The sequence below is a fragment of the Pyrenophora tritici-repentis genome, chromosome 4 (genome assembly GCF_003171515.1).
Source record: "Pyrenophora tritici-repentis strain M4 chromosome 4, whole genome shotgun sequence".
Classification (NCBI taxonomy): domain Eukaryota; kingdom Fungi; phylum Ascomycota; class Dothideomycetes; order Pleosporales; family Pleosporaceae; genus Pyrenophora; species Pyrenophora tritici-repentis.
Genome location: NC_089393.1, coordinates 1,688,973 through 1,715,898, shown reverse-complemented (window position 1 = coordinate 1,715,898; position 26,926 = coordinate 1,688,973). Strand labels below are relative to the sequence as shown.

General features: G+C 51.8%; 11 protein-coding genes across 11 annotated transcripts; 3 read left to right on the top strand and 8 right to left on the bottom strand.

The window, feature by feature from the left end:
- Positions 1-905: 905 nt before the first annotated feature.
- On the bottom strand, positions 906-1,348 carry PtrM4_094400 (uncharacterized protein; the record flags this gene model as incomplete). Its single annotated transcript, XM_001934163.1, has 2 exons — positions 906-1,222; positions 1,273-1,348. The coding sequence occupies 2 exons, from the start codon at positions 1,346-1,348 to the stop codon at positions 906-908; spliced, it is 393 nt and encodes a 130-aa protein (XP_001934198.1).
- Positions 1,349-2,202: 854 nt separating this feature from the next.
- PtrM4_094390 (uncharacterized protein) lies at positions 2,203-2,910 on the top strand (the record flags this gene model as incomplete). Its single annotated transcript, XM_001934164.2, has 1 exon — positions 2,203-2,910. The coding sequence occupies one exon, from the start codon at positions 2,203-2,205 to the stop codon at positions 2,908-2,910; it is 708 nt and encodes a 235-aa protein (XP_001934199.2).
- A 1,073-nt stretch (positions 2,911-3,983) lies between these two features.
- On the top strand, positions 3,984-4,430 carry PtrM4_094380 (uncharacterized protein; the record flags this gene model as incomplete). The annotated part of the gene is made up of 1 exon (XM_001934165.1): positions 3,984-4,430. The coding sequence occupies one exon, from the start codon at positions 3,984-3,986 to the stop codon at positions 4,428-4,430; it is 447 nt and encodes a 148-aa protein (XP_001934200.1).
- A 153-nt stretch (positions 4,431-4,583) lies between these two features.
- On the bottom strand, positions 4,584-5,321 carry PtrM4_094370 (uncharacterized protein; the record flags this gene model as incomplete). The annotated part of the gene is made up of 1 exon (XM_001934166.2): positions 4,584-5,321. One exon carries the CDS (start codon positions 5,319-5,321, stop codon positions 4,584-4,586), a length of 738 nt encoding a protein of 245 aa, XP_001934201.2.
- A 599-nt stretch (positions 5,322-5,920) lies between these two features.
- On the bottom strand, positions 5,921-6,112 carry PtrM4_094360 (uncharacterized protein; the record flags this gene model as incomplete). Its single annotated transcript, XM_066107087.1, has 1 exon — positions 5,921-6,112. One exon carries the CDS (start codon positions 6,110-6,112, stop codon positions 5,921-5,923), a length of 192 nt encoding a protein of 63 aa, XP_065962755.1.
- Positions 6,113-7,259: 1,147 nt separating this feature from the next.
- Positions 7,260-8,449, top strand: PtrM4_094350 (HemB, Delta-aminolevulinic acid dehydratase; the record flags this gene model as incomplete). Its single annotated transcript, XM_001934167.1, has 2 exons — positions 7,260-7,481; positions 7,541-8,449. The coding sequence occupies 2 exons, from the start codon at positions 7,260-7,262 to the stop codon at positions 8,447-8,449; spliced, it is 1,131 nt and encodes a 376-aa protein (XP_001934202.1).
- A 326-nt stretch (positions 8,450-8,775) lies between these two features.
- Positions 8,776-9,246, bottom strand: PtrM4_094340 (uncharacterized protein; the record flags this gene model as incomplete). Its single annotated transcript, XM_001934168.2, has 1 exon — positions 8,776-9,246. The coding sequence occupies one exon, from the start codon at positions 9,244-9,246 to the stop codon at positions 8,776-8,778; it is 471 nt and encodes a 156-aa protein (XP_001934203.2).
- Positions 9,247-12,143: 2,897 nt separating this feature from the next.
- Positions 12,144-14,203, bottom strand: PtrM4_094330 (Tcp11 domain containing protein; the record flags this gene model as incomplete). The annotated part of the gene is made up of 2 exons (XM_001934169.1): positions 12,144-13,202; positions 13,250-14,203. 2 exons carry the CDS (start codon positions 14,201-14,203, stop codon positions 12,144-12,146), a joined length of 2,013 nt encoding a protein of 670 aa, XP_001934204.1.
- A 3,909-nt stretch (positions 14,204-18,112) lies between these two features.
- On the bottom strand, positions 18,113-19,568 carry PtrM4_094320 (TagD, Cytidylyltransferase; the record flags this gene model as incomplete). Its single annotated transcript, XM_066107086.1, has 3 exons — positions 18,113-18,280; positions 18,337-18,739; positions 18,814-19,568. 3 exons carry the CDS (start codon positions 19,566-19,568, stop codon positions 18,113-18,115), a joined length of 1,326 nt encoding a protein of 441 aa, XP_065962754.1.
- A 672-nt stretch (positions 19,569-20,240) lies between these two features.
- On the bottom strand, positions 20,241-21,536 carry PtrM4_094310 (WD40 repeat protein; the record flags this gene model as incomplete). Its single annotated transcript, XM_001934173.2, has 1 exon — positions 20,241-21,536. One exon carries the CDS (start codon positions 21,534-21,536, stop codon positions 20,241-20,243), a length of 1,296 nt encoding a protein of 431 aa, XP_001934208.1.
- A 437-nt stretch (positions 21,537-21,973) lies between these two features.
- PtrM4_094300 (uncharacterized protein) lies at positions 21,974-24,102 on the bottom strand (the record flags this gene model as incomplete). Its single annotated transcript, XM_001934174.2, has 3 exons — positions 21,974-23,707; positions 23,756-23,858; positions 23,906-24,102. 3 exons carry the CDS (start codon positions 24,100-24,102, stop codon positions 21,974-21,976), a joined length of 2,034 nt encoding a protein of 677 aa, XP_001934209.2.
- Positions 24,103-26,926: the final 2,824 nt, after the last annotated feature.

The window sequence follows — 26,926 nt, the reverse complement described above, 5'->3', positions numbered from 1 at the left end:
TGAGTTTGAGAAAAAAACGAAGGTGAGAGAGCTTGAAAGTGAATTGGAAGCGCAGTGGAGAAGAAGAGGAGAAAATAACAGCAGCCTTATGCTACTTTAACCTGTTTACGCCTGAGGCACGGTTTTCCAAACAAGGCAACGCAATGTCCCACTCGCAAGGCAACCCTTTCCGTACGCGCAGAGCGGAGACGTATCGGGACAGAGTTTCACAGACCCATGGTGTTTTTCGACTCAAGTGAACCTGTTCGCCGCGCGGGCTGTCACTTCCGTCAGCAGTTTGTGGGCGTCAAACGTCCGAGGCATGAACGACAATAACGTGTTTGCCAAGAGATAATTTCGGTCACGAGAGCGCCATTGGTGGAGATACAGTATCCAAAACGCTAGTCGCCGGGATGCCCGTGCTGTTGACGGTGTTTTGAAACTTGCGAAACAAAACAAAAATTTTAGCCCGCTTTGCCATCCTAGTCCGAACGGCTCGCTCGGCTGCGGGTTACGGGCGCGGATATGTGAAGGTGGCGTGTTGAGGGGGGTGCGTGGTGGAGAAGAAGTAACTTGGTGCTTCAGCCGACAGCCCAGCTGGTCTCGTTGCGGTAACTATGTGAGAGCGGTCTTGGATTACTGGCGGAGGTTGGGCGGAGGATGTTTCATCTATACACTCAACCTGCATGGCGATCCATAGGTGTCATCCACAAGAGTCTTTGTTGGAAGGCTTAAGCTGACATATGCTCCAGGTATACCACGTCACTGCCATCCCACATGAAATTATGATCCCTCACAAACACCGAAAAACTTTACAGACCAGCTTTCACAATATAGGTCTGGAATTGTGCTATGCAGGTCGTTTTATTCTTTTGTGTATCGTACAATGCAGTCCCCATTCTTATGCCATTTCCCCGAAGTATGCTTTACTTATCCGCAGGGTCTAAGGGCTTGTTCTGTCCATATACAGTCTTCTCCCTATTTTTTTCAGCAGGCTGGTTCGGGTCATGTTTCATGTTGTCCTCGCTCTCTGTTGTCGTCTCTGATTGTCCTCCTTGGTCTTGGTCTGTGTTGCTGACTGGGTTCTGGACAGACGCTGTGTCGGCATTCTTCGTTCCATCTAGTGACGCGCTTTTGTTGATGTCCTGACTGTCAGCATTGCTTGCTTGCGGATTCGAGACGTTGGACGATTGACCAGGCACAGCGCTGTCGGCGTATGTGCGGAATACAGCTCGAGCGGGAACTAAAGTTTGATGTTAGATACTTTTTCGTACTAGGGCTGATTCTACTGACCCTGGTTTCGTGGTAGGAACGACCAGCTTGTGATTGGCGCTGAGCGCGAAAAGCTTCGTGGAATGCGTACAGACATTTTGGTTTTGCGTCTATGCGCTGAGAAGATCTGAAAGATTGGGTATCGAACAAGTTGAGCTTCTGATGGTATCTCCAGGCTTGTTTCATTGGATCAAGGTTAACTTGCCTCTGATGCGAGCAGAACGTCATCGTTAAACCATGTGAGCCGAGCTCAGGAACTTTTGCAGTTCCAAGCCATTGAATACGGTCCTTTACAACGGGGCCTGTTTCTGAATTCAAATACAAATGGCGGAAAAGACATCATGTTTCGCTGGAGTGTCTATGATGGCAAATGGGTGACAGCAGCTAGAGAGCTACCACACCCTATTGGATCGCTTACCCTACTTAAATGAAGCTATCGCTACCACATGATTGTGCCTGTGACTACTCTCATGAAAGGGAGAACATCCTTTTCTGTGGAGATCATCAAATGGTTGTACCATACCGGCCACAATCACCAATGATTGCCGGGAGTTTTCCACTTCTTTTCCCGACTCTGCCATACACTTTATGTTACTAGTATAGTAGCGAAATCACAAGTTTCCTGCCTTTCCGCCATGAATCGCACCCGCATTCGCCCACAATCACCTTAATTCACTTCACTCACTTTCACTCGTTCCACTACAACTACAATAGAAGAGACAATACAAATCATATACTAAAGAAAAGTCCCTTGACGCACAGACTAATATTTCGTTCAGTTCAATAGCCTCTTTCGAATACAATAGCTGCACTAATCAGATTTCCGGCTAACGATCTGAGTACTACTCTGCTTGTTTCAATTCACCTCCCTTCCATTTCTCATCCAGCCATTTTTCATAAAGCACAAGAAGCCACCAGATTACTCTCATTATCACTCTGCAACTCCACAAGATGAACTCCCTTCATCCCTACTTCAACATAGGCTCAAAGTCATGGAAGTCCATATCCCTAGACACGACGATCAAGACACAAACCGTCATGGATGCACTGAAGAAGACTCGCACATCAAAAGCCCGCGTTACCGGCGTTACAAAACCCAGCAACCGCAAAGCGAGCGGGGGCTTCCTCTTCCGCTTCCCCCCCGAAGTTCGAAATGAAATCTATGCGCTGGCGCTAGATATTGCCTCGGAACCCGCCGTAACCACCCTCATCACTTCCCCGAGCGGTACTCCGGACTCGAACCTCAATGACATGGGCGTTCTGCGTCTGTGCAAGGAGATCACTGTCGAGGCGCGATCCCTGCTGGAAGGTCACGGCATGCCGTACGTCCCTATCATGGGTAATACGGGTCTCAACTCTGCCATCAATCTCATCTTGGAGCATGGAGAGGCTGCCCTCAATCCAGTGCAAAGCACCATCTTCGCGGGTCTCACCTCCTTCATGAACGCACACCTCCATCTACACATCTCACACACACTCTCTGAAGACCCTGATGACCCGGAGCTGTACCTAGACCTCCGTTTACGACACATCTACGGCATTCTCCGACAAGCCATTGTTGTCTGGCGATGCACTTCTGAAGAAAACTTCCCCCACCTCAAGGCGACAGGCACGAAGCGAAAAGCTACCGTGCACCTCGACCATCTGTTCTCAGACTAGTCTCACATGGTGTTTTTGGGTGGAAACTTCAATCTGTTCCACTTGCTTACTAGTATGGGTGAAGACAAAGCCACAGAGTGGGAGCTGAGGTACTATGTGTTCGCTGGCGGAGAAGTCAAAGCTCATGTCTGGACGACTTGGGATGAGCGCTTGCGCAAGAATTTTGAGCAAATAAAGATCATGTGCAAAGGTTTCCCCAACATAAGGTTGGTGGCGGAAGTGTATGGGCAGCTGGGGTGGAGTGTGGAGGGCAATGAGGGTGTGACCAGGTCGATTACGCCGAGCAGACTTTGACCATCGTGGCCTGAGGACGTGCCGTGGAGGCTGTTCCCACGGGTCAGGTCGGGTCAGCTTGTGCCTGTCGTTGAGAATGCTGTGTAGGCATTGGGGTTGACTTGCACAGGTCGGCGGTTTACCTAGGTACATCTGGGATTTGGGGGAGAAAGATGTATAGATAGTTACCACTACACTATATGACAATCACGATATGACACCATCTACCTTAAACTTACATTGACAAGTTACCGTATGCTCCATTCTCAATCTTGACCTCGTACTCAACGCCCTATCGTAACCCATGTCGTCCTCAAACACACCCTAGTACAGCGCTAAAACACATTCTTGACCCCACGTCCATATCCGGCACCCAACGGACCATTACAGCACATCACAAATTTCCGATATATATAGACCCTCATCAAATGGCGCAGTTAAGACCACAAAGCTAGTGTAGCTTTTCAAAATAACGACAAGCCCCCAAAAGAGGTTGCTTCCACACACACCACACACCAAACGCCATCGCACAACCCCACAAAAACGCCTGTTTGCGCCACCACCGCAGTCACCCCGAGCACCCTAGCGCGTGTTTCCGAATCGATAAATCCGACTCCAGACGCCTGCACCCACATGATATACCGAGCGCTTTCCATCTCTGCCCGCACCTCAATACATTACCCGCCTGCTTCACATACGATATCGTCGCTCGGCTAATCCGGCTTCATCCGCACACAACTGCACAATCTATAAGACCAACATCATTCTTCGAAAGCACAACAAATCGAGCAGCTGCCAACATGCGGACCAGCGACTCGCGCCACCTCCTTCCCATAAACACCATGCTCTTCTCTGGCGAACTAACACCCTCACCAAAACGCAAATCTGTGTATCTGGCGAATCAGACACTTGCCAACTTGCAAGACGCCCAAGATGAGACAATCACAGCGCTGCCTCAGCATCCTGGCTCACATCCTGGTTTTGATGAGATAGAGGAAGAGCAAGTGCTAGTCAAGGAGTCATTTTGGGGAAAGCTGGCGGCGAAGAGTAGACGGTGGATGTGCTTTGGGACTCAGCAGAAGAAGAAAGAGATGATGAAAAGCCCCGGGGAGATGGAAAAAGTCAAGCTTGTCATTGGAGAGCCGACGGAGTTCAGGCATGTGGGGACTGCGGCACCGGTGGCACGTAGGCGTAGCCAAGGAGTGCAGTTGGTGGATGGAGATAGTGATTGGGAGGACCTTGAGTAGGCGAAGAGGGTACTGGTGCTGAACTGAGGAACTGAAATCATGGTTTTTACTTGAAAGCAGATGTATGAGAAGAAACTAATTGTGGGATATCAAGAAAGTGGTTTTATGAACAAACATTTTTGGAAAAAGAAGATGAAGAGATCTGCGCATTCATCAAACAGAATCAACAGCCCAACTGCTTGGCGCTCGCCACCATCGGCCCATGGCCATGCGACTCTCTCCACTTCTCTCTGTGCGCTCACTCTTTTCACTTTTTCCGCTGTATCCAGTGGGTAGCCTTGCCGCGGTTGGCCGCACCGCGGACAGTTTGACATTGTCCTTGTGCATCTCACTGTTGCTGGCAGACTCCGGATCTATGGTATCAGAAGGACCGCTCTTATATCCTTTATATCCCTTGTATCCTCTGTATCCGTGTTTCTGATCATTGTCGCTGAGCATCTTCTCGAACTTACTTGACAGACTGGGGCAAGCGTGCACCGTGACGGCCTTGATGCTGGGTGCGCACGCGACGATAACAGCCAAGTGGTTTTCAACAACAGCGCAGGTCGTAGCTGCAGCGAACTTGAAGGGAAAATCGGGGTTGACGGCTTGTCTGTGGGTGAAGTAGACACGTGCAGCACTCGCAGCTAGAACCAGGCCTCCAAGCGCGAAGAGAAAGTTGACAGCAAAGCGGTTGGGCCGACGTAGCTGAACTTTCCACGTGAAAACAATCGGCATGGCGTATAAGAAGACATCATTGCCCAACATGAAGCAGGCGTTGAAGTAGCTGAAAGCGTCCATATCGATACATGTCCCGGGCGTGGACGGGTCCCAGAACTTGCGCACTGGCGTACATTGGAAGACGCTTGTGAAGACGCAAGTAGCTCCGAAAGCGAAGGCGATGAAATGCATAAAGTAGATGCATACCCTTGGCCAGAAATCGAAGGTGAGCTCCGAGTAGAAAAGCAGCAGTGAGTGCTTGACACACCAATTACATGTAAAGTAAAAAACGAATGCTACCATGACAAGCTGTTGTAGTTTGTCAGATGAAGTCAGATAAAACAGGGTCGAAGCAACGTACCTGGAGGAAAGCTGTCAAGTCTTCTTGAGATAGTAATTCTTGATGTAGACCAGCACCGTGGGTGGTACAAGCCATCAATATGATTGAAAACATGATAGCGCACAGGGCCGCAAACGTGATGAGGGCTATTTCACAGTCAGTATGATATGTCAAGTAAAGCAGGTCATGGTCAACTCACCATCATGCCAGCTGAAGCTGTTCAATACCTTAATCTTCCTCCCGAGACGACAGCCCACAGCCAAGATACTCAACAAGATCAACGTGGTGTTGACTCCGATGACAAGGGGCCGTAGGTCTTCATTCTGGTTGGACATGGCTGACGACTGAACAGTATATCAAGAACCGTATGGCGAAGAATGGGAAGCAGCGGCAATCTGCATGACTGTGTAGGCACTGTGCTGTCTTTATAAAAAAATATAAAATACACGCTTCATGCTGTGTTGCCCGCGCATGCCGCACGGTCTACGCGTCGCTGCCCCGCGTTGGCGCCACCATCAGAAATGCCACCAGAATGAGCAACGAGACCACCACACAAGATGTGAACACTCCCCACAAACTTACGCGGGACCAAGGGTGGCTTCCGGTCCGTAGCAGGGTCTGACGGGATGAAAGCCACGGCCATGATGGTGAAGTTTGGTTGGACCAAAGCCCCCCCCCCTGAAATTCAGCAAACATTAGTCGGAGAGAAGAGGAATGGGAGATCTTGTTGCTTTTGGGAGACTGAGTTCGTACTGATTCTGGCAGGATGTGAGACATCAAAAGAAAAGCGCATATCCATATCCATATACCTATCAACGCTACGCGAGCTGAACGCCGACCTTCGTGTCGCTAAATGACGTGCTATCGCAAGACAGCCAGTCTAATTGGTCAGAAAAGACCCTTGTTTACCCCTCATCCAACCGCGTTGACGAGAAAGCTGATCAAAAAGAAAAGAAAAGAAAAATGCCAAAGTCGGTCCTCATCATGGTATTTATTTTTGCGCCGATGCGAGGGATAATCCCTTGTGGGGCAGCACTTGTAATCGGTATCTCATTCCTCATCGTCGGTTCCGCGGGCGCCACGTACGCGCAATAATGCCCTATTCATCGAGCGGCAGCAAGAGACAGGCTTGATTAGTAGTTCCAACGGGTGGCAGTAGTCCCGTATGGCTGGAAGAGGAAAAGTAGTCGAAACGGGTCGGTGGCATGCGCCTGGTAGGAAGCAGTGGAAGGTGTATGAGCCATCGCATTTGGCCGTTGATAGGTTTTCAGGGTCTGATGTAGTAGTTGTGAGAGCAGCTGCCCTGGTGCTCAAAGCCCAATGGATCGAGAGCCATATTAAATTGCCATGGCAGTGTGTTGAGGTTGGGGTGATGCGGCTTGACGCATCCTCGTCCGCATCAGTATCCAAGCTGACTAACGCTGCTGAGACGCTAACCACATCTGCTTTCCGGTAATGTCCGGCCTGTCATTGGACCCGGCGATGGACATTCGCGAATAGTTTCGCCACATGCTCAAGAGCTGAGCCCAGAGAATTTGAACTGCTTCTTCCTCGTCTTCTTTCCAAACTCGGTCTCTAGAAGTCGTTGATTCTGACAATCCCGTCGATCCAATTGCTCGTTCGCCCGCCGTCGTCCGACTGAAACTTAACCTTGACACCCTCGGCTACGCCACCTTTTAGTTCGAGGGTCCGGCAACGTCAGCGGCATTTCCCTTCCTCTTCCAAAACGGTATCTTTTGTTTCTTTTCCCTCTCACCAATTCTCAAAATCGATACACCCTTTCGGCAGCCATGTCCTTCTCTTCGCTAGTCTCGGATATCGCGTACCGGAACTCTGAACGTCCTGAGCGTCCTGACCTGCGTTCCCAAGTTTCCGAAGCGCGCTCTACGCGGTCCTATGCTAGCACGGCTGCCACCAGCGTGAGCATTTCTGGCGACATCAAGAGCCAGTTACATGGCGGTTACAGCCACCCGCTTTCGCGAGCATGGCAGGCCGAAAGGCAACTTACCAAGGTGCGCTTGCAATGACGTTGCGCCTCGACGACTCTCGCAGCAACTGACAACCGGCCCAGTCCATGCTCATCTTCCCCCTCTTCATATCCGACCAGCCTGATGAAGAGACGCTTATTCCCTCCCTTCCCAACATTCACCGCCGGGGCCTAAACAAGATCGTGCCCTACCTTACGCCGCTTGTCGCAAAGGGCCTGAAGTCGGTCATATTATTTGGCGTACCACTTGCGCCCACTGCAAAGGATGCGCTCGGCACCAACGCCGACGACCCAAAGGGGCCTGTAATCAAGGGTATTCGACTGCTCCGACGAGCCTTCCCTGACCTCTTCATCGTCGCCGATGTCTGTCTCTGCGAATACACTTCACACGGCCACTGTGGTATCCTGCGCGACGACGGCAGTTTGAATAATGCCTTGTCGGTAGAGCGCATTGCGGATGTGGCTATATCATATGCACAGGCCGGTGCGCATTGCGTTGCGCCCTCGGACATGAATGACGGTCGCATACGCGCCATCAAGCTGAGGCTGATTGAAGCCGGAATCGCACACCAAGTAGTACTCATGTCCTACGCCGCAAAGTTCTCGGGCTGCTTGTACGGTCCCTTCCGTGATGCTGCAGGCTCAGTACCCTCGTTCGGCGACCGACGATGCTATCAGCTACCACCTGGCGGCCGCGGACTGGCGCGACGAGCCATTGTAAGAGACATTGATGAGGGCGCCGACATAATCATGGTCAAGCCAGCCAACCAATACCTTGACATCATCAGTGATGCAAAGGAGATTGGCAAGGACATGCCAATCGCGGCATACCAAGTATCTGGCGAATATGCCATGATTCACGCCGCGGCAGCAGCAGGCGTATTTGATTTGAGGCAGATGGCAGAAGAGTCTACTCAGGGTATCCTACGCGCAGGCGCTTCCATAGTAGTCAGCTACTTCACACCCGAGTTCCTGGACTGGCTAAGCCACTGAACGGATGGGGTGTTGTTATGATTGTATTATGATAGAGGCGGCGTTAGGGCGTTCAATATCCAAGCTAGTCATATCCATGAATCAAAAGTGTTGAGTATATTCAATTACATAGATCAATTCAAGACATGTTTGTAGATTCCTCGTGAATTATCCTTTCATATCAACTCAACTCACCCAGGGTATATGACTAGCAATCCATTCATGGCCACCTAACATCCAAAACCTATCCACCATCTACACTCCAGTGAAACCCTCTAAAACGCCACCCATGCACCCCAAAATTTTCCCAAGCCAACATGAACAACGCCCAAAAAACACAATACGCTTTACTTGATCTCAACAACCTTCTTCCCCTTCTTCTTCGCCTCCATCAACGCCTCCTTCCACTCCTGCACCCCACTCAACGCCCCCTCAGGATCCGTCTTGCGCATAAGCAAATACCCCTGAATCTCCGCGGGCGAAAACGTATCCTCTGGCAAACTCTCCGCAAACTGCTTCGCCATGGCGTTCAACCTCTTCGGATCTAATGTCACGAAACTAGGTCGCAATGGCACTGTAATACCGCCCGCAACACCGGCTTTACTCGCATGCTGTTGTTTCTTCTTCTTTACTCCAGCAGCAGTAGGTGTCTTGTTCGTATTCTTAGGTTTCATAACAACATCCGCGTCATTACTGTACATGCGGCGGAATATCTCCTGCATCTGCTCGCGGGTCGCTAGTGTGAATTTGATTTGCAAGTCTACGCGGCCGGGCCGGATGAGGGCAGAGTCTAATTTCTCGGGGTAGTTTGTCGTCATGATTAGGACGCGGCCTTCGTTTGAGGCGGCGCCGTCGATGATGTTGAGGAGGCCGGCGAGGGAAATTTTGGATTTTGTATCTTCGCTTGGGGGCTCGGGGGGAGGGCTGGGGGTGGAGGTTTTGGTTTGGATGCTTGGGGTCTGTTGGGGCTGTTGTTGCTGTGTGGTTGGGGAAGCGGGGATTTCGTCTTTTGTCGAGACCAGGGTTGTTGTTTCGCTGTCTGTCTTTGGGGTTTTGCGGGTGCGGAGGGATTGGGTGAGTTTGCGGCGGAAGGACTTGTTCTTTTCGATTTTGATCATGTCGTCGGCTTTCTTGTCCGACTTGTCTTCCTGCTGAGGGTGTTGCTCTGATAGTGGCGGTTCAGTCTCTGCTACAGCATCAGATACAGATTCTGTCTCAGATTCAGGCTCTGCGGCTGTAACGCCCTTGTCTCGCTGGATACCGGCCGAGTCGATATCTTCCAAGAGGACGATACACCGACTCGGAAGCATGCTGAACAGAGACGCAAGGTCAGATTCTCCCATGTTACGCTCACTCAATGAGGCACAGTAGACTCTCAATCCAAACACACCGGCTAGCGCGAAGCTCAACGACGTCTTGCCAGTGCCCGGAGGCCCGTGGAAAAGGTACCCTCGTCTGTGTGGAATGCCTCGTGCTGCATACCACCGCGCAGTAGCTGGGTGGAGATATTCGTTGATGTCTGCGATGATCCGCTCCTTTTGCGAGATATCCAGAGTGACCGTACTGATGGGTCGCGAGGGACGTTGGGCTTGACACTCCCAGTAACCTCCATGCCGTGCATCAGCCCGATGGATGTTGGTGACGGTTTTGGTTCTGTTTGCCGACCACTCCTTTACATGAGCGATCAGGTTCTTGATGGGCTGTGTGCTACGCCCCATGCAGCGTATAACAATGAAGTAGTCGATCCGCTCCGCATATTTGTTCTCCTGGGAATCTTTTTTGAACTGAAAATAGTGGCCGTCATGGGTGAAGCTGTCGTCACCGAGATTGGGCTCGTAGTACACCGGGTTCGTGCCAGTCCATTTGTCGTAATTGAAGATACCAGACTCACCGAGAGCCTCATCGTCATCTTCCTCATCTGAGTCCCCGTCATCACTGTCGTCAGAACGGGCTTTCGGCTTTCTCGAAGAAGCTACTAGATCCCGGCTGATTGCCGTCATACGCTGTGCCGATATCCAGGAGATGAAGTGAGCATACAAATCATCATCGTCATTGATGCGAATGGCCGCAGTACCGTGATCCAACAGATAACTGTGTCCCAGACCATACATGTACTGCGCTCCTTGCCAAAGTCCGAACAATAGGAGGTACAATGACATCGTACTCCCGACGTCGAATCCGAGCTTGTTGAGGAAGAGCTGAAGGACGGCACCAAGACCAGGTATGTTCAGGGCCGCATCTGCGAGGCCTGGGGGTAACATGCCTTCGAGATCCTCCTTGATGGCCATCGTAACCGAGGGTTCGCTTGCAGTACAAGACGTTCTAAGAAGGGGCGCTGAAGAGATGTAGTCCAGTGTGTAGCGAAATTGTTGTTGGGAACCAAGGCTGATATCCAATTGAGCCAAGGCTTCATTCGACACGTGATGCAGCGAGAGACAGGTGGCAAAGCAGTGAAAAGCAGTTTGCAGAGCCAAGCGACAAGAGACAAGATTGTGAGTCAAAACCCAAAGTGAAGCGGATTTTACCCTGATATATATCTAGTCATTATCTCTCACCTGAGGCCCTCTTACCAAGACCCTGCACGTAGAGAAAAAGGGCGGTGGGAGCCTGAGCTAACAAAAGTGGCTGTGCTATATCGTCTAAATGCCCACTCAGGTACTGTGTTGCACAGCATGATGCTCTGCTTTGCCAGATGATCTGGAGGCGCATATGCGGCTCGCGCATGGAAAAGGTGGAGTACCGGTAGGCAGCAAGGGCAGTAGCCTCATGCAGTATCGAAATGAAAACACCATCTTACATCTTGCCGCTTAGAGGCAGCACACGCGCGGGGTCTAAAGGGCGGCAATCCTTGGCATATTTCGTTTTGTTTATTTTACGCCGCGCGAAGGGCGCCTAATTGATACAGACAGACCGGTGTTGGTGCTGCTGTGATTGTTGAGCAACGGCTTGTGAGTAATAGGAAGGCAGTACATGCAGTATTCGGAGCCGGCGAAAAACAGACACTAAGAGATGAGTCAAGATTCGGATACAGTAATGATGTCTTTGGATCTGGTTCTTGGGCCGTTGCTACGCTGTGGTTGTGGAACTAATCGGCAAGGCAGCCATGAAGGAGATTTTCAATGACGTGGCGAAGACACCAGATGTGGCGCAGCAATGAACGGCTCCTCTGGCGCTAACGACTTTGCAACACAACAACTGCGCAATCAAACATTCAACTGCCTGTCCAGCTTCTATCGCTATATTCTCCCCGAGTCTCAGGCTCCTACGTTGCAAACTCGAGCAAATGAAAAAACACAATCACGGCACACAACATGACATCCCGTGAGGACAGCAGTAGAGGAAGAACAAATCTCAATATTTATACAAGATACTTCATTCCCGTTTCCCGTCTCATAAACATACATACAATTTTCCATCAGAAAGAGCACACAACCCGCGAATGCCACAGCATCCCAATAACGGCAAAGAAAAAAAAAGGGGTGGGGTGAATCAGGTTCCTCTCGAAGAATCTATTACAAAACGTATATCTATGTTGTCGGTTGTGTTTGCGCCAAAATGCGCCTCTTCGTAAAAGGTGGGTAAGTGGTATCGTAGTAATAAAACAGAGGAAAAGAAACCGTTGTTTGCGCCAGGTGTATATCATTCATCCGAGAGTATAGTTCCCTAAGAGCGCCGTATGAAAAATCCGAGAAAAGGCATAAAATTCCAATTACGATCATTGGAGGGAGTGGTGTCGCACATGCGGCTCTTGACCAGGTTCTAGTGGTTCACCGGTGCGCATGCTTGCCGGGACGGAAGCTTCCTGCTCGGTGTTGCCGGCTGGCTGTCGTGGCAGGGGGATTGAGGCTGAGTCCCCCCGCGCGTTTTGCGATTCGTCATCCTGAATGTATGCGATTGGACCCCACACGCGCCAGTGAAGAAGGGTGATGTGCGTGATGCGGTTGGCCAGGTCGGCCAACTTGGCGGTCTCGGGATGTAAGTGAGCGAACGCAAACGTATCGGTGATGCCGGGTCGCGAAAGGGTAGGTAGGGGTGGCATTGAAGGAGATAGGGAGACGAGATTGGTAAAGAGATCAACAGGCGATGAAGAACCGTGCCGGTCGACATTAGCGAGAATTTGTGGTAGTAGAGTAGCCTCGAGGCGTCCTGCATGGTAAGCTGACCTGTGCATGAAGAGGACGCGAAGGTTTTGGTTGGCGTCAGCCATGCGGTCGAAGCTGTAGTCGGATGATATCCCGGCGAGACGCGAAGCCTGTCGCATAATCTCCAAGGAAAGTGCTTCAGAGTTCACCACCCATTGTTGTGGACCACGACCAGCAGCCTCACCCATGATAGCGGAGAGGGCAACACGAAGTTGTTGTCCGATTGCAAGGGATACATGGCCTGAGTACCCAAATTGTCTTGCCAGTGCGATGTACATCTCCATGCAAACTTCAAACATGACGAGATCACCGACTTCAGCCTTGAGAGCCCGTAGTCGGTCCTGATCAAGGAAGAAGGTGTCGGGAAACTCGCTCCGTCCATCTCTACCGAAGGTAATAGCTACGACAGCGCGGGTGAAGACTTCAAGCTGAAAGCACGGTCCGCCCCGTGGTCGTGGGGAGCACTCTGGGCCGAACGCCTCGACTGCATCTGTGAACCACTGTTGTGCGGTGTTAACGTTGACTCTCGCCCTGCCGTTAACCAGTCGGTCCAAATGATAGTGCTTCTCGAAGTTGACCGTATCTTCAATCAAGAGCGTCTTCAGGTTCCGTATTTGATGATTTGCGACATCCTACGTACTGTTAGCGTATGTGATGTTTACACTTGCAGCAAACTTACAAGTTTCATAGCCTCCAAGACGCCGAAGAGCTCCTTCAGACCGAAGACAATCTTCCAAGATCTATGTTGAGCCGCACCTTGCTTCATAAGGACGACCATGTTATCAACCATGGCATCCCGCATCGGAGCGCAATGCTCCTTTAGTAGTTGTGCCATCCACTCCGCCAGTCGAACAAAGTCACAGACTCCTCGCTCGATGGCTTGCATCAGCATCGGGATATCGAGATGCTCATCTACCCTTGCATGGTCGCGTTCAGGAACCAGGCTCTTTAAAACATCTCGGACCGTTTGAAACAAAAGTGGTATGCGCCGTTGCGCGTGGGGAGTGAGAACCTCAACCCGGGCTTGCGGGATTGCTGGTGTCCCTTGGAACAGTCGGTTGTACAATTCAAGCTCGGCGATCAACGCTGTCCAGTACTTCTCAGCCGCCCGTTCCTTTTCTTGCCCTTTGATGCCATCCACGTTTGGTCTAAAGCTGAGATCCCGGTCAAAGTTGACGTCATGCCGTAATTTCATGTTGGTGATGATGCTCTGGATATCGAGCTCGCTCAATGACTGTTTGGTGACTGGTGGCGTGTCGACTGCTTCTAGAAACTGCTCCGCGAGCTCTTCGGTTGATGGCACATTGTCTTCCATCATCTCAGCCGAGCGTTCCCTAATCATGACTCTGAGCAGTCCCACGAGCTCCTCTGGAATAGTCGAGTGGTACATTGGTATCGCCGAAGGTGAGGTTGCATGCCGTGATGCGACGTCAGTCCAGGCATGCCTGGTTCCCTGTGCGGTACAATCCCTTTCCTTGTTTGCATGTCCTTCTGCGGCTGTGAGTGAATTGTGCCATGATGAAGCAGAAGAATGACTGTCATCTACTTCCATGGGGCCCGACCGTGAAGCATAACAGTGATCAGGCGCGTACGACGTAGTGGTGGCAGCGGTCTTTGGCGTTTGGGCACCCATCTTTGCCTGCCGGCGAATGCTACCGCAGTTCTTCTGCATGGAGGGCCGAGTTCTCATGAGCTGACGTAGTGCAGATGCACGGTGACGGATGAAGCGGGATCGTGGTGAGCGCGTGAGTAGTATGCGCAGTACTGATGATAAAGCCGGGGGGGAAGCGAGTGCTCAAGAAAGGCGCATAGAGTTGCTACAAGCGCTGACTACCAATCGTTAGCCTTCAAACAGTGCCGTTTGTAAGACGCAAGCTGGTAACGTGTTCATGGGTTGTTTGACGAAGCCACGGGTGGCTGCTGGAACGAACGAAATAGCTTCCGAGTCAGGCAAGCACGAAGCCGCAGCATTAACGGGATCGTGCTTGAACAAGTCGTACCTTTTTGGCATGTGCCCACTTGGATGGTAGTAGATGGGTATATGCAGGATCAGGGCGTAAAAGGGTTTAACATAGCAAGAGAGGACAAGGTGGCATTCGTGATGAATGCAGAACAAGGACGTTTGCGGAAGCCTGAAGAGACGGCTTCGGACGAAAGCCACTTTGCCAGAAAAGCAAAGTGGAACAGCGCGGAAAAGAGCAGAAAGCAGAGAGACAGACAGGAAGGGTAGTACTACTTGTTTGAGTAGTGGTCAGGCAGCGGCAAGGCGTGCAAGAGCAGCAAGGTGATGCTGCGCAATTCAAACAGCGTTTGTATCGTTAGGGGTAGGTTTTGCGATCTGGAGGCTGAGTGCAGGGCGGGAGCCCTTGCATTCTTGTTTAAAAGAGAGGGCACAGACTACGTCTGTGATTATGCTCTGACCATATCTTAAATGTGCAAACCAAGAGTCTGGGACGTCGAGGCGATCGCCATAGAACGGCCGACGGCGTTAGGGCGTTCCGTAACGGTGACTTGGGACATGTGTGCTGAGTGTGAAGCGTGAAGCTGCAATGCACCTGATCCCAGCACCCTCACCGCTAGTCAGCGGCAACCTTGCTCGCCGTGGGTGTCAGGACGCCAGCCGTGGAGCCGCGGTAGCGCGTGTCTCGACGGCCGTCAAACACTGTAGGCGACGGAAGTGGTGAGGGAGAGAAACGATGCAGCAGTGCAGCAGATGTGCAGGCCTGCAAGCCGAGACCGGATGGGGCGGATGCTGATTGGTTGGCGCGTGGGCGAGCGCATCACGACCGCCTCACTTTTGCGATTCCAGGGCGAGCGTCTGCGTTCCAACCACGATACGACCAAAAGGAAATCCGGTGCTGCGTCAACAATGTCCTTGGTCTTGTCCTCGGTCTTGGATCTTGGACCTTGGACCCGCGCAACTGACCGGTCGAGCCTCGTCAGACGCAGCCTTGTTATGGTCGTCGGGGACCGGCGGATGGCCACAGTAACTAGCAGATGGCGAGAAGACGCGTTGCACTTGGTGTCCGTGGGTGGTGCGTCATACTATCGCACATACTATCGCGGTACAGTTCCCTTACTTGGCTCAGGAGCCGTCATGAATCGAACAGCGCGCGAACCAGTGTGAGTGCGAGTATTGTTGCGCGTGCTGCCACTGAAACGCGCCCGCCTCACCTCTGAGCCTGGCGGCGCCGACGAATAGCCGAGGACTCGAGCATCAAATCTCATCGAGAACCACTTGTTGTATTGTAAGACACAGGTCTGGTTGCATCGCCTATGTAGATCGAGCGCAGGCTGGAATGGCAGAGCAGCCTCTCATGGCCTGACAGATAAGCTTGGATGAGTAGGCTACGGGGCGACCGGGTTACTAGTAGGGACAGCCCCGGCCAGTATACGCTACGAAACCAGAGTCAGGGAGTAGAAAAGAAGCGGAGAGTGCCCCATATTACCTACTCATATCCACGCCTAGTCGCTGGCTGTAATGTTTGCAAAGCAGTAGGACCAGCACATCAACCACATATCATATCAGTAGACGACTCCATGACTTGCAGAATGAACGCGTACCCACTGGCAAGTGAGGCAGGGACGACGATCCTCTACCGGGGAAGGTGCCGTGTCACATGACCCAAGTTCCCTAAATTTGCACCGGTTCCCTTCGCGTGGCAGGAACGCCTGCAAGCTGCAAGTTATCTGCAAGTCATCCCTTACAAATACTAGAGCTGATCGGTAGTTCAAAGTTCCTCGCAAGGTTCCAGTCGTAACATCAAAGCAGCGACGATCCACCTTGATTGATGTTAGTAAGTGGCAATATCACATGACCCCATCAAACTCAAACTCTCCTTCCTCACACGGCAGCCACGTCCGGCAAGGCAAGGCAGCCGCTTCATTCATCCCATTCAATCTGCAACAGAGTACAACAGCAACGCTTTGAATTCCAAAGGGTCGAGACTTGTCATCCATCTTGGCCTTGTTTCCGTCTTGCCCAAGCATTACTCTATAAAATCAATGCGACGGAAACACTTTGACGCCAAGCTGTAAGAGGTATGACAACCCAAGGCCGCGATCAAACGTGCATGCAAAGGGCATTTTGCAACACGGGCCGCTCTTCTCCACGCCCGTTGCTTTGCATAAAGAGGATGGGTTGGTCTTCCTAATTGGACGATAATTACATTCAATATGGTATCCAATGACGCAGTGCGCTTTCCGACGACTTGAGCACCCTGGCTTCTCTTTTTCCGAAAATGATAATGGTCAGCTGGTTCCTTCCAGCCTCACTGTCCTATCCCTCTCGTACCGCCCGCTACCATCTCACAAACCTCCCCCTTCCCCATTTCCCACCCAACCCCCACTCCTCTCCTCCACCCCTCTAGCAACCATAACACCTCTCCCCCTCTCCCTCCTCTCCTCCCTTGCCCTCTCCCTCTTACACTGTCTACACCACGCACACTCGCCCCTCAACGCAACCACATGACTCAATCTGCGGCCTGGAGGACAGGCCTGAGGGTGTTGCTCTTGTGATTGTTGTTGTTTTGCGACGGCGCAGAGACGTAGGTAGGGATATGTTGGTGTAGGGGGACAGGCGCAGCGGGAGGTTGTGAAGAGGACTATACACATGTTGTGTTGTGATGTGAGTTTCGTTGGTGGTAGTGTTGGAAATAAAGAATCAAGTATTTTCGTATTTCCAGATTAGATTTCCTGAGTGTCGTAGTAGATCTTAAGCTCCGCAAAACTAACCCAATGCCTCTTACATATCCCTCCCCAAGCCAACAAGCCAACAAGCCAACAAGCCAACAATCCACCACCTCACCCATCCCTCACCCATTCACTCCCAGCAATGCCTCTCCGCTCCGTCAACCCGTTCAATCACACCCAGTTTGGCCGTCTGTCCGTCCAACAAGCACGCACACGCACACGCAGCCATCCAGTTCACTCTACTCCACTCCACTCCAACAACAACCATTCGTTTGCCCTCCTTCGCAAACCCAAATGCAAATACCCCAGATTCCAAATAATGGAGTCCTCTTCACTCCTACACAGCCCCGAGCAGACGGAGCGGCGGGGAAATCCAAAGTATATAATTGGCAACGGCATTTGTAGAGTATCAGCAAGGCTGTTCGTGACAGCGGAAGGTGCTCAGACCAGGAAAAGCGACAAGTGGAGAGAGACCGACTACACATGAACCGTGTAACCATCAAACGAACCCACATCAACCCAGCCACGTGTCAAGTATCAAAGTCACACAAACGTGTTGTTGCTGCTGCTGCTGCCCTCAGGCGTCACAAAGCGCAAAAAAAAAGGACGAACACGGTTGCCGCGCTTCCGGTCCCGTTGTACCACATACACACGCAACGAAAATGCTTTTCATCGACTGAAGAAGAAGAATATCAAATAGCCACGCGCGCAAAGGTTTCGATTATCAAATTAGGTTAAAAAGTTGTCGTCGTGCTGACGTTAGAAAACATAACGAAAAAAAGAAGAAGGGTTCAACTTCTTGTTCTTTTCTTTCTTTTTAATACAAACATCCCGCCATCAACGCAGCCTCCTAAGCTACCGTGTCCTTAGCAGCGGCAGCAGAGTCGCTCTTTGTTTGTTGGCCTGTGCGGCCACGCGGCGCTTCCCGTGGACTGCGGGCACCTTCTTGTTCGTCGGAGCTGTCGTCAATGGGACTTTGGGGTCTGCTGTCGTTTAGGTTGCGGCGACTGCGTGCCATCTACAGTGAGTGTTAGTACACAGCTTGAGGTCAAACGGTTCTTGTGAGTTACGTACCCATGATCGTACACCGCCGATCAAACCCAAATTGTAACCAGCAGCGAACTCTGATGATTCTCGCGTGTTGTTTTGTGCGCGCGGGATATCAAGGTGGCTGAGTCGCGATATAGCCGACGGGGATCGAGCGGTTGTGGATACGTCCATGGCTTCGGCTTGCGTGTGCTCCCGTGTTGGTGTCCGGGCCGGGCTTGCTGGACGACTTGATTGCCAGAATTGGCGGAAGTCTTTGCTGAGCTCTTGGCCGGTTGTTGTCCAGTTGGCTTTGATGCTGTCGCGAAGCTCGGCCATTGTACGCCTGACGTCGAGCTCGTTCTTCTTCAGCCACGACACGTTGAGTTCCTTGCGCGAAGTTCCGCGCTTAAGTTGACGGTCAATGTATTGGTCGTAGTCGCGTACGATCCTGTGATTTGTTAGTAGTGCGCCTGCAGCTATTAGAGGTATACTTGCTTGGTAATGATACCAGTTGTGCTCAACCCCTCAGTTCTTTGGGTGACGAGGAACATGCCTCGCTCCTTGATGGGACCGTAGATGTCGTCGCCCTCGTCGGCGCCATAGGGAAGGTCGTCGTGAGCAACGTAGTCGATGTTGTGTTTCAAAAGAAACTCGGCAGTGACGATCCACGGGCAGTCCTCGATAACTTCGTCGACCCATTTGCAATGGCGTACACTCTCGGCGCGCTCCCTTGCCGACAAGACAGTAAGACCCTTCCTCTTGTGTGTCTCCTTGTTTCCCGTCACGCCGACAACGAGATGGACGTCTGGGAATGCCGTCTTCGCCTGCTGGAGCGCACGCATATGTCCAATGTGGAAGAGGTCAAAAACACCATCTGCGTATATTCTGACCGGCCGTCCCTGTGGCGGAGGATTCGTCTTGTATCCTACAGGGTCGACTAGGCCAGCCTTGGGAGGGGGCTCCATGCGCATGGATCCCGCCTCGCCGCCCTCGCCATGCTCGTCGCCGGCAATAGATGATGTGCGTCGGCTCTTCTTACTTGCCCGCTCATCCTCTTCGCTCTCATGGCTGTGCGGGTCTGCAACGCGCACCCGCTTAGTGGTACCATTGGCATTGGCATTGGCATCGGCCTGTCGCTCCTTCTTGGACGCGACTTTCTGGAGAACAGGGTCCTCGGCGCCCTCGTCAGATGCATCGCGCGAGGAGGGTTGTACGGTGTCCATGGCGTCGTTCTTGACCGAGGATAGGGTGTTGCTTCGCTTTCGTTTTGGCGGCATAGGCGTCGGGGGTCTGGTGTGCTTGGTTCAGGCAGTAAACACAGCAGGATAGACAAGCAATTACGCGCGCGACGAGATGCTCTCTACACTGGCCGTGGGAGGGAATTGATGTTTGGTGGTGAGATGGATCTTGTGCTGGTAGGGGAAAGAGGTGCACACGCCCGATGTGGAGAAAACGCGGGTGATAACGGTGGCTACTGTGCTTAGGGACTGGGACCAGGACCGTGGTTTCCGTAGGTGGTTGAAGGATGCCGCGCCAATTATATGGTTTGAGAAGCTTCAAGAAAGCTCGCGGCAGAAGACGCCAAGCACAACCAAAGCTGCAAAAGAGGAAAACAAAGTTGGCTCTGATGGGCACAATATCAAATATATGAGTACACCTCGCCTCAGTTGATAAATTCCACGGCGTTTCCTTGATCGTAATGCTGATCAGTCGCCCTTGGCATGACGAAAGACCGCCCACCGCTCCCTGCGCCACAGAGCGAGCATACGTAGGAACTGGCCAAGATCGCCCACGTGTGGCATTTCCCATCCTGATTCCCCGTATCTTCCACTCCGGCATGTGACAAGACCTATCGCCAGTGTCTGGACTCGTGTTATGACGACTACTTGTATTCAAATACATGGTACATGACTCCTTCATGCTGGGCCTGGTACAACTAACTATACCGCTCATGCTATGCTGCCTTCGTCCAGTGTCCATACTCTAACCTCACCATCGTCGCCAGTACTCAGCACAACCTCTTCCTCGTCTGACCTCTTTCCCTTGTCTGCTCTCCGCGCCCATGACACATGGTTGATCTCGAACACGTCGTGCGCTGAGAATAGTTCCGCGACCACGACCCACTCGGTTGGCGTTTGTGCCTGTGTACCCTCAACGTCCATGCTGTCGCCGTTGGATGCATTCTGTCGCCACCTCTCCTTGTAGACGATGACTTTGCCGTCGCTTCCAGCACTGACAATCATGCCCGTGATACGGCTCCAAGATATCGAGTAGATGGCGCGTTCGTGAACTTGGGGGAGTATTGCCTCCTGGTACCAGTCCTCGTCGATTGCTGCCGAGCGGATGATGCTCGGTACGCCCGTATTACTGCTTGCGTTCTCATCTCTCTCTTTCGCCTTCCGCCGCCAAATCCTCACCGTGCAGTCGTCTGAACACGTCGCCAGGCGTGGCCCAGATCTTTCCAATTCTTCTACATGTTGCGCCTGCTCTTGCGACAGCCCCTCCCTCTGCGCTCTCCAATCTTTCTTGCTCATCCCACTCCCCTCAAATTCTGCCCACCAGACAGTCTTCTCATGCCCATCAATCATGGAAACCTGTACCCAATCGTCCGCATCTTCCTTGTACAACCTCACGGTATCGTCGTAACTTGCACTGACCAGGAGGTCCTCCTCTGGGTGCCAGGCCACACACTTGACATCGCCATCGTGCTCCTGTAATACCGCTACCGTCTCAAAATTGTCGTCTTCGAGCTCTTCCCATACCCACACGCTCTTGTCGCGCGAACACGTGGCTAGGTATTGTCCTGAGGGGCTCCAGGAGAGGCATTTGATTTCTGACTCGTGACCATCGAGGATGCAGCTAAACTGGTAGTCCTCTGCATCGTCGTCGTCATCCGTATCACCTGCGTGATGATTTGTAAAGTCATTTTCTAGCGCACCGCCGTGCTCCTCGCGTCGCCATATGCCTGCACTCGAATCGAAGCTACCCGTTGCCAGCACGCTTTGTCCTCTTGTGCCAGGCTTCCACGACACGGTCCGTACACTGCGCTTGTGTCCTCCAGTGATTGAATGGAGAAGCGTGAAGGATGTGAGGCTGTAGACGCGTACACTGCGGTCGGAGCATGCTGTTGCGACCACGGGGAGAGACGGATGTGGCGTCGATTGCCATGTTCGCGAGTTTGAGGGTGGTGTGAGGGTTGCGAGGGGGGAGAGCGTGTGCGTTGGTGCGCTCGTCGGCGAAGACATGTTGGCGGGGGGGCTAATGTGATTGAGCGTTGGGTAATTCGCAGCTTCCAATGGGCTATGAGACCAGAATCACGTCTGTTTCCGCTTCTTTGTGCCCTGAATTCACTCTTGTCGTTGATTGTAGGTTTGTGTCGAAATAATTTGGACTGCGTGGGGCATGGAAAGTTCAAATGGGCGTCATACGCCAAGCTCCCCACTACAGCTGACTGGGTGCGTTATCGGACTTTCATTTCTCTGACTTCTACATCCATACAACTAGAGAAATTCGTATTACATTGTACAGTCATTCTAGGTTTGACTTGATCATCTCAAATCACTGCCATTCTGGCATCATTCATCTTACAACCGAGGGTATTTCGCATCATGAAAAAGCAGACGCCGCGCAATGCTGTTACAAAGGAAAGGATATATCGGCTTCTGTCTGTCTCCATCCATATTTACCTCCGGATGACGCCATAAGGTTTGTTGGAAGATGGCCTTGTCGCATGTGGGCCGCGAAACGCTGTTGTGATGGACATCAATCGGTCTGCCAGTGTCTGCTGCTCCGTCTCAGCTACACTGTCAATCTTGGCTTTCACCCCCAGATCATGCAGTTCCATGTCCGCTCCATCTCTGCTTTCATCTACGTGGATATCTTGCGTAGAAGTAACCATAATACCTCCCCAAGCATGTGTCGACGCTTCTGCCGACGAAGCCACCATGTTGCAGTTGACGAGTCCTTTCTCAGAGCATGTATCCGCCTGCCAGCTCATCTCGCTCGAGGCAGACGTCTTGGGTCGTAAACTACGCGGCCATTTGGGACCGGACCTGCTAGCCGGCATTCGGAGTACTGATTGGGCCCGTTGCAGGCTGCTGAACTCTTTGTGGTTTTTCTGGGCGAGTATCGCGTGATCCGCACATCCAGGCAAGGACCGGAGATATGTCTGGAAGAATGATAGAGGGATGGTCTTGAGTGTAAGGCTTTGAAGCGACTGGACATAGATCTCCTTGATACCGCAGAATGCATACACAGTGGCCTGGCTGGATTCCGTGTGACCATGCATCATGTCCAGCTGTTGCGCTGAGAATATTGCGCTATGAAGCGTCTCTTCAGCGCAATCCCGCAAAAGATCCGTAATTGCATTGCGAAACTTCGTCAGGAATACGTCGTCTTCCGATCGTGTTGTTGATCGCTGGTTTAGTCGTGCCAAGCACGCGTCCAGAGTGAGCCCGTTGAAACTGGATAGAATGCCCAGTTGTCGACCCCCAAGTTCATTGTCGCTCATCTTGACCATCGGCAATTGGCCTGGTGTCGTCCGTGGCACGATAATGTCCAACCCTCTCATGCCAGGCTTTGGTTGTACGAGAAAAGATGCGAGGTAAGTCCCTTTTCTGGGTACTGAGGGTTGCCGTTCACTGAAGGCTTGTAGGCGGCCTACCAGATTTTCGAGATCATCGCGAGGTATCTGCAAACTGCGTGCTAGATGATCGCTGACCTGGTCAATACTTGCGAAGCCGTACCCGAGGTTCTGTAGCCTATGCGCTTCTGTCGTATCGACCTTTCTTGTTAGCACAAGCATTTGACCCCTGCCAAATAATATGGGGTTAACGACCCCTGCTTCCAGATCCTTCGGCGCAATATCTGCAGCCATGATGGTCTTGCTGCCGTGGTTGCCTGTCCAGATGACACGGTTCATCACTGTACCAGTAGTCAAGACGTCTTCGTATAGGCAACCCAGATGTTGGAGGCTCATGTCGAGCGTTTTCGCAATTTCTTGGGCTGTGACGCAGAATAGCTCTCGGAAGGTTGCCGAGTAGCTCAAATCGTCGTCGCTGCCCGTTGATTCCCGGCTGCTGCTTCCTTGTGTGGCCGTTTGGAGATAGCCGGTGGACTTGAGGTGCTCTCGCATGGACGGAATCAAGTCCGAGACGCCGGTCCAGTTGCGAGATACCCTAAAGATCCACTGGAAGACGGGATGTGCGGTATTGAACTCTTCGTCGAAAGTCCTTTGATGGAATCGCTGTGTGATGGTCTGACAAGGCATCAAACCGCCTTGGCTGACTAGTAGCCGTCCCTCGGGGTCGAAAGTGGCGATAGCAAGAACTACTTGTTGTGCTCGGTTCCTTTCCATTCTGCGCTGGCGCTGCTTAATGAAGCCCAACATGAAACACAAGACACATGCGCTTAGACACTGATTCGCTGTCAGTGTTGCATTCTGTTTATCTAGTACGTGACTTACAAGACACAAGGAGATGATCAGGTTGATGTTCCTTTCCTGGCCAGGTCCGCTGTGATAGCCTCGAATCTCATACCAGGTGCCCGCTGCTGCAGTCCAGTGCATCCTAAGTGATGTTAGTCATGGCTTCCATTGGTGTATCGCGGTACTTACCCGCAAACGGCAGCTGCCAGGAATAGCGCTACAATGATGCGCCTCCAGATATTGTTCATCCAGTGCTGGCTCCAGTGGAAGAAAAGACCAAATGATATGAGACACGCTCCTACAGCGATGGCGGCGGCACCGAAAATATGAGCCAAGCTCAATATAATGCGATAGTTGGTAGTGCCGTTATTTCCGAGGTAGTGCATCTCGGTGACTGCCGCTCCCCCGCATATACCACAGATTCCCAGCGACCCGAATCGAGCTATAGCTCTCTTGTTTCCTTTGTAGAACCTGTCCGCAGCCAATAGACCCAGGAAGATTACTAACACCGGCAGGACGGCGGATATCGCCGTGTACATCGGACTGTAATAGAGTTGGATCTCTTTCTCTCCGTCACCGAGAACGATGGCGCGATTGCCTACAAAGTGCATGCACCAGATTGCAACCAAGCCGAAGGACACCGCGCAGCCCCCTATCTGAACCCTATGAGGTTGTTAGGGATTCACATTGGACACTGTTCGTTCAATACGTACAACGAGCGCCATCCTGCTCCAGACACTCTTCGGTGAAGCAGTTCTACAGTCGTAAAAGAACCAATGAGACTAACAACATAGGAGCAAAATATCAAGTATGGCACAAACGATATGGTTGGCCTGCTTCCTATTGGGTACTTTTGTGTGATGTCCTGGTGTGACATTGTAACCAGATACTGGATGATGTCGTCGAGAGGTGCCGTAGCCTAAGCGTTGTGTCGCATGGACTGTCTTACGGGGGAACTGGAGATTTTAGTAGAGCTCACGGACAATAATAGTCCGAAGACGAAGAGCCTGGTGAGTACTTACCCGTAAATGAAGGGTCGTATCAAGTCAAGGACTAGCTTGACGGCTTAGGTCCAGGCGACAATAGTTCCAGTCGTGCTCTGAAAAATAGAGATCCTCTTACTGTACGGTATTTTGCATCTCGTATCGTGATCCGGGTTGTTGGGTTGGTTCCAGCGTCTTGCTATAATGTTCTGAAGTTGGTGCTCCAGTCATGCGTGACGACAAGAAGATGTTTTTGTAGAGTACAAATACACGTGCGCGGGGATGTTTGCAGGCTTCCGTCCAGCAGAGAGGATCCAGGTAATGGTGATGAGAGGTGGTCGATGAAAGCTAGGCTTTGCTGATGTGTGTCTGTACGCGTAGTCCCTTTATTAGACCCATACTGTGCGAGCCACCCTTACGGCCTTAGCAGCCTGGGATCGCAGACATGACAGCGAAAATACCGTCGCACCAAGCTCCACTCTTGTCTGCTGAACTGGACACAAGACTCGACAGGGGCCACACCTAACTGCCTATGGCACCAACCGTCCCTCTACGCCACGGTTCATGCACTGTTTGCCGGTTGTGCCTAGTCAAGTGCCGCGGATTCAAAAACCGACAAAGCTCATGTTCGGTTTCTCTCCACGTTAAAGCCGCTCGGCATGGCTGGGGTACTTTGCTAACGATGCAAATAACACTGCCGTGTGATGGCGTGGCTGCTTCATATCCGAGGGATCATGCTTCATAAGTGCACCAATGACATGAAGAGTCTAATGCGATTTCTACGCGACAGACCTGCTGTGGAGATTGCACGACAGGAGGTACATGTATCCCGTTTCAGCCTAGGTTAGTGTCCTCGTACAGTCAGCGTGGAAACCAGAGTCTGGATGCACCAGCCCGTAAATCCAAAGGTCAGTAGTGGTAGAGTAGAAGATTTGAGTTGCTCCATGACATTGGCACAAAAGCGACAATGCTTTCACGGAAAATACCGTCTTTTAAAGAAGGCCAAAGGTTGGATAAGCATTGTCTTGCTCTCAGAGCATGGGGCGCCGATCGCTCACGGTTTGGATCATCTTGCGGCTGCCGCCACCATGTGGGTTGTAGATCTTTCTCCGAACATGCTCAATGCTTTCGCCTGTGTGCCTCTCTCGCGTCTTCTTGCCTTAGCAGTATGCAGCGGCTACCCTGTTTCTCGATGATGAGAATGCAAGGGCGTCACATGTGCACAGCATGGGGCGAGTTGGTAACTGCAATTAGTAACTGCAAGCGTCACCACAGTTTAGCTCTATGATTGGCAGTTGTGTAACTGCACTGCCCAACAAATCTATTCTGACGAAAGCTCCGAGGATGCCACTCCTCTCGACGGTAGGATCGCGATTGGTGGCTGGAAATGTGTTTGTATTTATCCGTTATTGCGAACAAGATGACGAGCTATGAATCTATGGGCATGTTGATGGCGTTGAAGGGATACACTCGATCGATGCTAGATAGCCGAAATTGATCCACGCGCACTCTTGTTCAGCGATCTTCCGACCCGTTCGGGTGCACGCATTTGATTTGCTGAGCCGCTGCGAACTGCTTCAGGGATGACCTCGGTTGAACCCCTTCGCTGACTCCATACTGCTGGTGATATCTCACATGCACCCGGGTGTCATAAAATACTGAACAGTGTGGGTAAGCACCCAATAGACGTGTCTGGCGACTACAGTGGCTTTCTTACACTAGTATGTCAAGTATTTCATGACACCTGGGTGCATGAATAAATTTCTGTCGGTGTTTTTCCGATTCTTCTTCGCTAGTGCAGCCTCGGTACTTGTCCAGCTAGTGTACGTCGGCGACGTTGACTGACACAATAGCCTAGACGGGTTATTCGAGCCACACGAGCTCCTTACAACGTCAACACTAACGAGGTAGGGTTAGGGATGGCGGCTGAAATCCTGGCATATATCTCGCTTTGCAGCTGACGGTGGAGGACACGGCTCGGCGTACGCGTGATTCAGGGACCAACTTCAGGCGAGTAGGTCTCCTTTCCCGTCGACCTCAGGATCTATGAATCGACTGGCCGAATTGACCGTGGCTAAGCAGCTGCACGGCAAAGCGTGATCGACTAAAGACGAGTCATGTACCGTAGTTTGTGCGGGTGGCGCAGGTATCAAGCTCGTACGCATGGGCTTCTGGGCTAGAAGTTGGAATCCATATTCCGGATCACAATAGAAGGCTCTGCTGATAT